General features: G+C 45.7%; 3 protein-coding genes across 3 annotated transcripts; 2 read left to right on the plus strand and 1 right to left on the minus strand.

Moving 5' to 3' along the window:
- Positions 1-676: 676 nt before the first annotated feature.
- Positions 677-4,286, plus strand: N7495_009880 (uncharacterized protein; the record flags this gene model as incomplete). The annotated part of the gene is made up of 7 exons (XM_057212531.1): positions 677-698; positions 955-1,211; positions 1,266-1,381; positions 2,057-2,183; positions 2,234-2,248; positions 2,301-3,687; positions 3,748-4,286. 7 exons carry the CDS (start codon positions 677-679, stop codon positions 4,284-4,286), a joined length of 2,463 nt encoding a protein of 820 aa, XP_057059394.1.
- Positions 4,287-5,265: 979 nt separating this feature from the next.
- On the plus strand, positions 5,266-6,310 carry N7495_009881 (putative C2H2 finger domain protein (Kin17); the record flags this gene model as incomplete). The annotated part of the gene is made up of 2 exons (XM_057212532.1): positions 5,266-5,574; positions 5,633-6,310. The coding sequence occupies 2 exons, from the start codon at positions 5,266-5,268 to the stop codon at positions 6,308-6,310; spliced, it is 987 nt and encodes a 328-aa protein (XP_057059395.1).
- Positions 6,311-8,252: 1,942 nt separating this feature from the next.
- On the minus strand, positions 8,253-9,964 carry N7495_009882 (sugar porter family MFS transporter; the record flags this gene model as incomplete). The annotated part of the gene is made up of 4 exons (XM_057212533.1): positions 8,253-8,417; positions 8,479-9,485; positions 9,538-9,720; positions 9,769-9,964. The coding sequence occupies 4 exons, from the start codon at positions 9,962-9,964 to the stop codon at positions 8,253-8,255; spliced, it is 1,551 nt and encodes a 516-aa protein (XP_057059396.1).
- Between the last annotated feature and the right edge of the window lie 2,988 nt (positions 9,965-12,952).

Genomic DNA, 12,952 nt, shown 5'->3' on the forward strand with positions numbered 1-12,952 from the left:
ATCAGATGAAAGATGAAAAGCAATACATATTATAAGCATTAAGTGCAGCGCACCTTCATGTTTAGCATGGAATGTAAGGGGTTCATCATACAAGGAGGGCAGGTAATTGTGGGATGAGGGCACTCGCATACCTAGTAATGAACGGGGTTGTCTGAAGATTTTTCCTTCTGTGGGTAAAAATAAAAGATAAAAAATACTAGAATTCTTCACAGAAAGTTAGCCATTGTACTCAACTTCACAATGATAATCAAAATAATGATTGAAATAAATATCAGCTTGTCCGTTTGGCTAGGACAGGTAAATCACCATGGTTTTGTATGATAGGGGCGACAACAAAAGTTCATCATAGTAGAGAATAAGGGAAAAGCAGGAGACAAGAAACTTACTATTAGTGAACGATCTCAGAATGAATCCTCATCATGATTCACTCTGAGAAAGTGGGAGTCGAAATAGAAAAGCAGATGATTGCGATGGAAAGAAGAAGGAAAAGGAGAAAGAAAAAATCTTAATTAAATACGAGTGGAGGCGGTGGTGATATTATTCTGCTGGCAGAAAATAAATGTTACCGAGAGACGCGGGACTTGAACTTGCGTCCACTCCGCGTCTGTTCGACCTCCACATCCTTTGCCCTTAGATCCCCTCGGGACTATACTCTTTCCAAGCTTAAATCTTTACGATGTCTGACCGCGAGTTTAATGGTATGTTGCCGCCACCACCGCGCATTGGCCCCCTGGAATCAAGTATATGATGGCTGGAACTACAATACATCCTTCAAAGTCCCGTGCATTGCTGACATATCTTTCAACCTCTAGTTTCTGATGATCTATCGCTTCCCAAAGGTGTGCGCTTGGAATTTTTCCTGTAACTGCTTGTCTCGGAATCGCTTGTTCCTTTACCTCGGACCCCAGACAGCTCGACTTGTAGGAAGGACTTCGCTAACATTAAATCATACAGCTACGGTCCAGAAGATTATCTCTGAGATTTTGCCATCTAATGGACAGACATTTTCTAAGGAAGCCCGTGACTTGCTCATGGAGTGTTGCGTTGAATTCATTACTTTGATTTCGTCCGAGGCGAACGATATCAGCGAAAAGGAAGCCAAGAAGACCATCGCTTGTGAACACGTGGAGAAAGCACTTCACGAGCTTGGATTCAGTGAATTTGTTGGTCCAGTTCTCGCCACTGTGGACGAGCATAAGGAACAGCTCAAGGTAAACAGTTGTTATTCCGGATATTGGTTCTGATAAGCTAACATGCGATTCTAGTCTCGTGAGAAGAAACAAAGCAAGATGGAGCAAAGCGGGCTGTCGGAGGCAGAGCTCATGCGACAGCAGGAAGAGCTTTTCCGATCAGCTACGGAGAAGTACAATGCGGTTCCCGAGTAAGATGAGTTCACTCATCTCGTAACGAGACAATGAACACCGGGCGTTTTTGCGTTTTTACGGACTGGTGGAGAATGGAGTCGGATGAATTGAGTCAATGCATAATTTTTCAATGTTTCAGTATACCATGAAAGTACCTATTCACTTCCCCATCTTTTTTTTTTCTTTTTTTATTCCAAGGCTTACTACTATCTTAAGTATTACAACATCATTCAGCAGAAAGCTAAGAGCAGCAGCACGTAGCTCACAGGTAGTGCTGCTATGGATGAAGAGAGTTCTTCTCATCCCCGGTGTCATGGATGCACTATGGTTACCTCGACACTCTAGTTAGAGGCCTTTACTAGACAAATCCACACTGAACTTCTATTTACCTGGATTAGCGTACTTCTAACCTACAAATACAAGCGTTTCAACGTCTTTCAAGTATACCATTAAATATCTATGCGAAAATAAAAGTTCTCTGGTTCGAAAGATTGGGTGCTGTTATGGATTTTCAATCAATTATACCGAGTTATATACTTGTTCACTGTGTTGATTAATAGAAAGCAATGTCACCCACTAGTACAAAAACTAGGTGTTCGTATAATTCAGTTTCCCGCATTCAAAATTCTCCTCATAACAATCTTGATTTGGCATGAATCTTCGAAAATCTTGAATATTTGTTAACTACTTAGATCGAAATTGTTTGTCACCATTCCCGATTGGGAATGGCGCGCGGAAAAAGAGGCCGGAAAGGCAAAGGCGGCGGCCGAGGCGGTGGTAAAGGAAGCAGAGGAGGAGCAGCTGCAAAAGCAAAAGGTCGTGAGACTATCCAACACTTCTGCAACACCAACGCGATGCCTCCCTTCAAGGATGAGCATATTTTGGTGAGTGTATATCTCCTGTACTATTTTTTTTCTTGGCTAACACCATCTCCAGCTGATTGCGCCAGGTTCGCAAATGACCTTGGCGCAGCTTGGTCTGCCCGAACAATTCACCCCGGCGCAGTTTCGCTTCCCAACGCGCATGTTTCCAGCCCAGAATGCTGGTGAATTCGAACCGTACAAAGTGCGTGAACGGCGCCGCGAAGTTAACTCCAACAATGGCACCGACGCGCCCAAGGAGCTCCCCAAACGCGTGGAGACAAAAGATGCTGGCGAGGCTGCCAATGGTAGCTCGGCGGAAAAGACCGAGAAGTCGAATGAACCTGCAGTTGAAGATTCTAAGGTAGTGGAGAACCCTGAAGCTACCCAGGCTGCGCCCGAGATCCTTTACGAGGAGGACGTTACATCGGAGGAGGGCGCCATCTACCCCATTGAAAATGGGCGCATCGTCAACTGGCCCTGCTTCTTTGCTCTGTTGACACATGTCTACAATGCACTCAGCCCTCATCTTCATACGCCGATCCTCATGATTGCTGAGCCAGTCTGGTCGCGCAGCGACCGTGAAGCTATCGTCCAGTTCGTGTTCGAAAAGTTTAAGGTCCCAGCCTTCAGTCTACTGGACTCTGCTGTGGCTACATGCTTGGCTTATGCTGTGCAGACCGCTCTTGTGGTCGATGTCGGCAAGGGAAAGACTGATATAACTGCAGTCACAGAGTTTGAGGTCAACCCTCATGGTCGAGGTGTTGCGTTGAAAGGGTGCGGCGGCGATGCGATGACTGATCGACTTGTGGAGCTGCTGGGTCCCAAGGGATTCACCCGTGAGATGTGCGACCAGCTAAAACGCAGCAACATTTCCGAGATTCTTCCCCCTGGTACACCGCTTCCAGGCTCATCGACCACGGCCCGTCAGAGCGTTAATCCTGCTGCGGCTGCCTCGACTGGAGTTCCTGAGGCCAATCCTCTTGCTCCCCGTGGTCCGGGAGAAGGAACACAGACTGGCACTGATACCAACGGCGACGAAGATGAAGGTGTTCTGGATGTCGCGGCTATTGTTAGTGGTAATACCACCGAGTACCTGGCCAACATGGAAAAGGAAAAGTCGAGCAACAAGAAAGCCGCACCGGACCCTAAGCAACCTCGTCTCCCCAATTCCAAGAAGGACAAGGCTTCATTCCAATTTGAAGACTTCAAGCAAATGGAGGGCGAAGATACATCTGGAGGCCCCACGCGCTATATCCGTCACTCTCGAGAAATCGAAGTTGGCATTGAGCGTTTCCTCCTTGCAACGCCTCCGCAGAATGATGGAGACCCTCTCCTCGGTGGCATCATTGAGTATATTGCGACTCAAATCTACCATACCATTGCGTCTGTCCCAGATCCCACTAAGCGCGGCGAGCTGTGGGACTCTATTATCATCGTTGGATACGGCAGCAAAGTCCGAGGTAAGGAACTGAATTACCACATCTGATGAATCATTAGCTAACCAACTTTTCGCATACTAGGATTTGTTCAATCCCTGCTTGGTGTTATTACACAAAAGTACGTCCTTTCTCCGTCTGCATCGATGTTTACGTCCGAAATCCCTTCGGCCTTTTCCACACCTATCCCAAGCGGTACCAACACCCCCGCTCCTCAGTTGCAGATGTTCCATCCCACTGCACCCGGTGTGAACCCACTCCTTGTGGCCGCTACCCACAACCAGCCTGGCATGGCCATGCCACCCTCAATGGACCCTAGCATGGTCTCCCATTACCGCTCAACCGGCCACTCGCAAAATCCTCACTCTGTGAAGACGCTACGACTCCCGGATTACTTCCCCGAGTTCAAGGACCTAGGAAACATCAACACTCCGGGCGTCAGCACTGGACCTAACGGTCAATCCCAGAGCGGCCATGGTTATGAGGAGGCTGTGTTCCTCGGTGCGCAGCTGGGCGCTAAGGCCGTCTTTGTGCTTGACCAGGGTGTCACCAAGGGGGGCTACATGAGTCGTATTGAGTACAATGAAAGTGGACCATCGGCCATTCATGAGTGCTCTTGGTAATGAATTACCTCAACAAATGAAGGGCATGTTGGCGGTCATGACGGTTCCTACGACTGCAGCGCGTTATTTTCTCACTTTATCTCTTATTTGAAACGGGATTTTTACTGCGAAGGAGTATTTGGCTTGTTCTCCATGGATTTTTTTTTTGTTCCCTTCCCCCTTTCCCTTCACAGCATTGTTCTTAGAACTCATCCACAGACTCTAGCTTCCGAGAAACTTCAACCCTTCCCTTTCCCCTTCCTCATACGTTTTGCCTCAAACTCATAGGCTCTAGTTTCTTCGGGCGATTCTCAAAATGAATCGATTCTCATGATCAATCCTTACATGCAATACTAAAAAAAAAAAGAGGACACAAAACCAAGCAAGAATACTTGCTGGCTTTTCCTTCGTTCCCTATGTTGTTGACTTTACCCGTTGATATCCGGCAAGGCCATTTTCAAATGGTATCTTCTAGGCAATGGTCTCAGGAATCCCGATTTTATCATGCTCCTGGACTGGCCGAAGGTCTTGAGAAATCCATATGGGAGTCGAGACTCAATTTAGTTCCACGCAGTGGTACGCATTTAGAGACGGTAATTGATCTACATTTGATCATGGTAACTGGCTGGCTTTACCCCCAGATCCATGAATGTAGATATGCTAGGCTTTCTACGGCCTCTTATCAAAGTGTGCTGGTGCTCTGTGATATAAATGTAGTTAGCAGTGCCAAGAGTGCACCCGAATACTATCCGTGCCCGAGTTTGGTAAGCATGGCACGGATGTTAACTATCATCAAATGGTCACATGATCCATCCTTATCGCAATCTTTTTTACCCCGATAATATTCTCGTCAGCTTCCCCACTTCACCCACACCTGTCACTTGTCGCAAGACACATTTTCACGCGACTCTTCACGTTCTATCTTTATTTTAAGTTCCACCATCTATCAAATCAATTCCTGCCAATCCAAAAACTCGCTAACACCACTCAACCACCCAACATGGGTCGCGCCGAGGCTGGAAGCACCAAAGCGATCGGCAACAAGATCAAGTCCAAAGGTCTTGGTCGGCTTCGATGGTATTGTCAGGCCTGTGAACGTCAGATGCGTGACGCAAACGGTTTCAAATGTCATACCCAGAGCCCAGCCCACGTTCGCCAGATGTTGTTGATTGGCGAAGACCCACGCAAACACATCCAGGAGTTTAGTGATGATTTCTTGAAGACCTTTGTCGAAACCCTCCGGACCACACACGGAGAAAAGCAGGTGCAAATAAACCACTTTTACCAGCAGATCATTGCTCATAAGGAAGTAGGTAACTACCCCAGTGCCACGTTCGAGCCCTGATACTAATTCAATTTTTTCCCAGCATATCCACATGAACAGTACCAAATGGCAGAGCCTTACGCAGTTTGCATCATATCTGGGAAAAGAGGGAATCTGTCGTGTCGAGGAAACCGAAAAGGGACTCTTTATATCGTGGATCGATAACAGCCCTGAAACCATGCGCAAGCGTGAGGCAATAATGAAGAAGGAACGACAGGACAAAGGAGACGAGGAACGCGAACAGAAGATGATCAAAGATCAAATTGAACGTGCGAGGCGCCGTGAAGCTGAGAAAAAGGCTAATGTCGAAGAGGACGGTTCGCCGAAACTACTGCAGCGGAACGGACAGAAATTCACCATGAAACTTGGAGGTATCAATGTCTCTGGTCAGGCTAAGCTTGATGCAGAGGCCCCCTCGCCTTCGCAAGTAGATCTTGCTCCTATCAAAGAGGGTTCGACATTTGCCGACACTCCCGCACCCACCCAAGCTGCGCCCGCGGCACCCATGAAGTTCTCTATGAAAACGAACAATGCCCCGCGTCCGGGCAATGTGTTTGCGAAGAAGAGTAACCCTCTAGTTGCTAAGAAGGTGGCACACACATCTCCTTCGCACCAGATGACGGAAATCGAGAGAATCATGAAGTCTGAAATTTCAGCTAAAGAACGAAAGAGAAATCGTCCGGATATCGACTACGAAAGTTCCAAGCGTCATCGCTCGTGAGAAGATTTGTTTTAATGAGGATTTTGATTTACCTTATGCTCCTATGATCAGGGAAATATGAATTGGATGAGCGGGAAAGCAGGCTGACAAAATTCTACAATAGCATGTTATCCTATGGCTGACCCAAGAAGTGGTATGTATTAATAATCGGAATCAGAACCAATAGACACGGTAGTTTTATATCGACATACAGATGGTAGCAAAATAAGGAGTTCTATAGAGCATTCGAATGTTTATCGTAGGAAAGGCAAACTCAATACTCAAACATTGGAATATAAATACCTGGACATATGTACTTATTTATAAGCCCCAAGCTTCTATCCAAAGAACCCGGTGAAAGGACCTTGGGAATCTTCAACCCTGGAGGATTTGAAGGAACCCGTCTTGGAAGCGAGCTCAAATGATCATATTGTCGATGATCTATCCTGTTCACCCTGCTCAGGTACAGATCAAGTCTTCATCATCTCATCTTCTTCTTCCACTGCTCCTCTTCAAACATCTCCCACTCTTTTGGAGAAAATATTGGAAGGAATTGTTGAGTTTTCATGACAAGCCACTACTTAATCCCTAGATATCGGGAATATATGTCTTCCAAGATTTGGATCTCAATATAAGTATCAACATTTCTCTACCGTTTACGGGTTCAAATGTTACCGCAACTTCATTTTGTCATGACATTCGAAGAAAATCTTTGATGCTGAAACTGCTCAAACTCCATTCCACTAATAAATCAGCAAAGTCAACCTTGCTCCAGCTTTCTCCGGGATTAGGCGAAAGACAAGTAAGCAGTTCAAGGAATTACAGATGTCAAGATCATCCTAGTCTTTTTCAGAGTGATGATTCGATATAATAATACATGTCTTACTACCTAAGTATATGTGACAGATAGCTGGATGTGACCAAATTTTGTGCGTTATATGCCTGGTAATTACTTCCAAGGTTGTTTATGACTTCGTACCATTAAGAAGAAGTATTTATATTGATTTTTAGACATTGGAGATATGTCATGTTATCAAGGAATTAGCTAGCTAATTGATTGCACCTATATATTCAGCTGGCCTCCAACGTATTAGTTTACGATTTCCAACTAACGAGATGATTAAAGCCTGCAGAGTAAACAAGATTGATCGGACATTTGACGTAGATTATGCGCACTGTCACGGCGCTACAAGGGTTGGCGTGCCAAGCCCCACGTGACTTGAACATCATGCGCTGTCTGAACATGGACTTCGGATAATACTTTTTGCTGAAATTTAGATCAACCAATACGCCTCAAAGCACCTGGTCGCGGAATCCCTATCTCCTCTCCGGCCAACACGAAGAATTTTCATACTTGAGTCTATTTTTTCAAAAATTCCCATCAAACAGCCCGGGTGGTCTAGTGGTATGATTCGCGCTTAGGGCAGCAACTCCTAAGCACTCCTGCGCGAGGTCCCGCGTTCGATCCGCGGCTCGGGCCTGTTTCTTTTTTGGCTGAAGATATTTTTTGGATGGCATCAATTACCTCTTGATCTATCTACTGACTACATCAGACAGTCAGTCCTTCCTTCACCATTGGCTGGTGGTGGGGATTTTGACTAGCGTCATTGGAGTTCAGACATGACACAAAGCTCACTTACTAGTACTCTTCTAAAAGGTATGGATGTAGTCAAAACGCAGAATCAACTATCGAGCGAGACAGATGGATGCACCATGCTTACTTCACTCAAAATTCTATCCTGTGGATTACATCATTGAGACAGTTCTTTTGGCTTCGCCATGTAGCGATCTTACTTTTTTCGAATATTGAGTTATAGAGAGATGACTACAACGCTACCATAAAAATGAGGAGAGAGAAACTGGAGTTTGAGACCTGATATTACTTACAGAGAGGTTTTATATTTAATCATATCATCAGTCTATCGTCAAGAAAAAAAAACCAAGGCTACCTACCTACCCTTCTTTATTCGTTAACGTTTTCTATCCGCTCTACCGTCACTCCGAGCTTTTCCTCGTCAATGCTCGCCAGTATATCAGTTTGGAAGGGCATTTCCCGTGCAACCTTCACAGTATCAAAAACAGAATTTGATTTCACAAAGATTTCGTCTATTTCCTCCAAAGTCCGGCCCTGTTGGTTCGAGAATTAGCATATTCAATCTTGTATCAATCGTTCCTTTGTGTATGCTTACCTTCGTCTCAGGACAGAAGAAATAGAAAGTTGTCAGAGCGCAAGCGCTGATACAGGCATATACGATGTAATATCGCCACGAGATTGTAGTGAACCCAATGGGGGACACCTCGGCCAGAACAAAGCTGAAGATCCAATTTGCAGCGGCTGACATAGCGGTTACTTTGGCACGGATGCGCAAGGGGGCGATCTCTGCTGCATACATGAACGGAACAAGAAACAGACCAATGGGGAAGCAGAAGAGTGCGATGAAGTAGAATGCAATTGATGCGCTGGCTGCGGAGTGATTCTGCAGGTCACTAGAAAGACCGGCGAGACAGGCCTGAGCAATGACCATGCCACATGCAGCAGCAATGAGCAAGGGGCGACGACCGAATCGATCGATCAACAGGACGGCTAGTCCGGCTGCAAAGAATTGCCAAATTTGCAGGCAGCCGGAAATTATGCGGGCGATGGTTCCTGAATACCCGAGAGAGGATTCGAGGATAGTGTCAGAATAAAAAGTGATGATATTGACGCCAGTCATCTGGGCCAGGATGTTGACTGCAACTGCAAGGAGAGTGCGGTGGATGTGGCGATTTTTAGTCCTTGCGAAAGCTGAAGAGGAAGCCTCTGATGCATTGGCCTCGCCCTCTGCAAGGGACTGTCGGATGATCTCCAGCTCCTGCATAACATGCTCGGAATCTATAGTCACGTCCTCAAGACGGGCCAGAACCTCGGCCGCCTCGTTCATGAGACCAGATTTGGCAAGCCAGCGGGGTGATTCGGGTAAGAACATGATACAGCAAACGACGAATAGAGCAAAGAGGGCCTGGAAGGCAATCGGAAAGCGCCAGCTAGCAGAGTTGTTACCGGCATAGTACAGACCAAACTCCAGCCATGTCGCGAAGGCAACTCCGCCGATGGCAAACCATCCCTGTAACAGTACCATGCGTCCACGTGCCTCCGCACTTGAAGACTCCGAGACATACATGGGAATTGTGGCCGTAAAACCACCAACACCCAAGCCTGGAATATCAGTTAGATCAATAAATAGTGATTCAAAGGGTAAGAGACATACCAGTAATCACTCGACCAGCTATCAGTTGACCAAGAGCGAATGGAGTCGCCTGGATGATGATTCCGACAAGGGCAATGCATCCCGCCAGGAATATGGTCTTGCGACGACCAAGTCTATCACCGATGAAGCCACATGATAAGGCGCCTAAGGCACACCCGATTTCGTAGATAGCGACCGTAGTACCTTTGTCGATCAGTGGTTTGTTTGATTCAATCTACGTGGGCTTCTTACCCTGTATAGTGGAGTTATGAGACTTCACTGAGCCCGTAGTGTTCAACGTGTCAATCTGAGGGAAAACAGCGATAAAAGAAGCAAGAGTGAGCAAGCCATTGGCAACCGCCTGATCATATCCTTGCAAAATGAATCCCACAGCACCGACAAGGCTTATGACGTGGCCAAGCTTTTTGCCGCGAAGCTTGGCGGTCATGATTAAGCTTTTATATGTCAACAAAGACAAGAGAACGGAAAGGAAAGTTGAAGAAGAGTAAGCTGAGAATACTTGTAAAAAAGAGATAGTTGCTTGGAGGACTGAGGATTTATACTAAATTCTTGCCCCGTACTCTAAACGCAAAACATTAACCCTGGGCATGAAACCTGGGGTGTGGGGGCCCCGGACTAGGGCAGTAGCATCGGTGGTTGGCCGAGGACAAGCTTTCACTCTCCAACGCATGATGTACGTGCCCCACGAGGGCAAAATATGTGACCAATCAATTGCCCTATAATGGAAACATAGAGGCTCAGGCCCCTGATATATGTGGGTTAGAGCCAATTTCCCCAGGCTTATCTCGTCTGTTCGCGCGAGCTTCCCTGTTTTGGAGCATGTTGTGCTGACTCGATCGACGGGTAGCGGCACATTTTTCTGATAGAAATGATGAAATTCCTAAAGGAATATTTAGCCGAGGCGGATGAATCTTTTGGTTATTGAAACTGGCTTCATGCTGGAATCCGGTTACATTCAACAGGCTCATTTCAGACTTAGAGCGAAACAAGTCTCTAATTTTTTGTACCTGGTGCCATCTCTAAGGAGGGGCTTCAATAGTGATGAGCCCACACAGTGGCATGTCTTTGAAGGGTCTCGGGCATCTTTTCATGACGTTCGATGAATAATCCTCGGGATCAACCCCTGTCACTCTTCTAGGTCAATCGATTGGATTCTTACAGTACAGGGATCTCTGAATCGAGCCAAGGAACTACCATCTCACATCCACTGCACCTTGCATACCGTTCCCAGACTATTGACATGTTCAATAATTTGTAGACATAAGCCGAACGATAGCAGAGTCTCGGTATCCCGTTCTTTATGTGGATTTAAAGTTTAAAGTCATGTTTACTTCTCCCAGGTGGCTCAGGCCACGTAAAGAAGTGAAGCTTCTTTTCTCAGTGTTTATGACTTGGCATTTGAAGTGCCGGGGCAGCTAAAATGACAGGGATTTACGTGTGATATTACGCAGCATGTTAGCCGATTGTGCATTGTGATAGGTCCATCATAATCTAGCTGATACCCAAGACCACATACGTCTTACATGACCATGCTGGCTGGAACAAAACAGCAAGTCACATTGTAAGTATTAGTGCTGATAGGATTCAGCCTTAGCTTCATCATTAAGTCGCGGTTCCCAGTTGCTGTTGGGGCACATCAGCCTAGTGCTATGTGGAATAATATCGAGAAAAGGAAAAAGCAAGTTGAGGTGATTAAGCATTTAATGGATCCAATAGATCTCGAAAGCCAAATTTGGAATACATCTCAAGATTACTGCTCACTCAATGGAATAATGCCTGTCACATTAACGCGGACACTGCTACTTTGGTTTTTCTTCTCGTCAGTTGCAATGTCCACGGATAAGTAGTGGTGCATGCACTTGCTGGGCATCATCTAGAAGTCTGATGTGAGTGGGACTAGGATTGTGTGTATGGTACGTAGATATTCCATTGGAGTTCATCCATCACACCGTATTAGATCCATGGGTATGATATTATATTTCGAAGCCAAATCGGAAAAGGAGCGTCGACGCTCAGCTTACTTACTCAATAAGTTAAGCAGGTAACAATTCCTGGAGGTGGTAATATGCATGCAAAGCTGATGATGTGCTAAATTCTTTTATTGGTTTATTGTTGGTTTCTAATTCTATATTGCCCCTCTTTCTCACTATTGACTATCTAATATATGACAGTCTTGCTCTCTCAAACTCTCTGTTAAATTATTCATTCTCTGAACCATGTCTGACCGGAACACTTTTTGCGAAGATCTTATCTCTGAATCTACTAGGTTCATCAAAGCGGGGTGAGAGCGAGGCAAGAGTGTGGTGGTAGATTACGGCAAGCCTGCTCTTGCAAAGTCCGCAAGCATGACAGTACAGGTACACACCATCTATTGGTTAAAAGTGATTAGGTTCCCGTCACTAAAATTTACCAGGCAGCCGACTGGGAGCTCAAAACCCCGTTCCGATTGCCTGCACGGCGGTCGGCGGTTGGCGCTCTTGTCATAGCTGCTCCAGCCCTCGTATCAACCCCATTATTATCGGACCTAAGATTCATATTTGGTGGTATTAAAACATATTTGTCACGACTTATAGAGTGTTTGCTCTCTCCACAAGTCCGGATGACCAGTTTTATTATGTAATGTAGGCTCTACAGCTGCAGCAGCCCAGTCAGATGGGGATCATTGTAGCTGGGAGTGCAGTGGCCGTGAGATAAAGCGTTGATGTTGGGGGGGGGGGGCTCTGGTTTAGTTATTGTTAACAGCATTGCGCAACTGAGCGGTGCTGCGATTGCTGTAGGCAGTGCTGGCCTAGTATGGGCCAAGGCTAAATTGTGAGATGATCGAGTATCAAACTATCTGTTCAGAACCTTGGAACTTGAAACTAGTAAATTCACGTTGCTGAAAGAGGACTTTCTTTGTAGTAGGTTGAACCGCAACCTTGATTGATATGAATGAGTCTCTTTTTGTAGATAGTCAACCTACAAATCCCGAAGAGCTTTGGGATTGTCACTTTGATTCTAATATTGGCCAAGGTCTCTGAAACCCTTTAAAGAAATCTCAAATACATACACTCTCCATAAATCGAAAAGAAAAGTTTTATTAATCTTTGATCTGTGCTCTCATTAGGAATATTTGTATTGTACACTCGGCCGTAGCTCGCAGCTCGCAGCTCAAAGTCATACTTGAGGATTAGAGCTTTAGAATTAAAATTGATGTCTTGACGTCTAAGTAGCGTGAGAATCGTAAATGACTACAATCTACCAGTTCACCACTCGATTCGCTGTTTGGTTCATGAAGTGCAGAATTAGCTTTGCATCCACAAGATAAGAGAGTCATTGAAAACGAGCCCGGGACTTCTAGGGTATTGAATTCCCACTAGAAAAGATTCTCTGTTGATTATATGCCATTTTATTATGGTTCACACTCATTGCTAGC

The sequence above is a fragment of the Penicillium taxi genome (assembly GCF_028828555.1).
Source record: "Penicillium taxi strain IBT 34144 chromosome Unknown utg000006l_segment0_segment0, whole genome shotgun sequence".
NCBI classification, from domain to species: domain Eukaryota; kingdom Fungi; phylum Ascomycota; class Eurotiomycetes; order Eurotiales; family Aspergillaceae; genus Penicillium; species Penicillium taxi.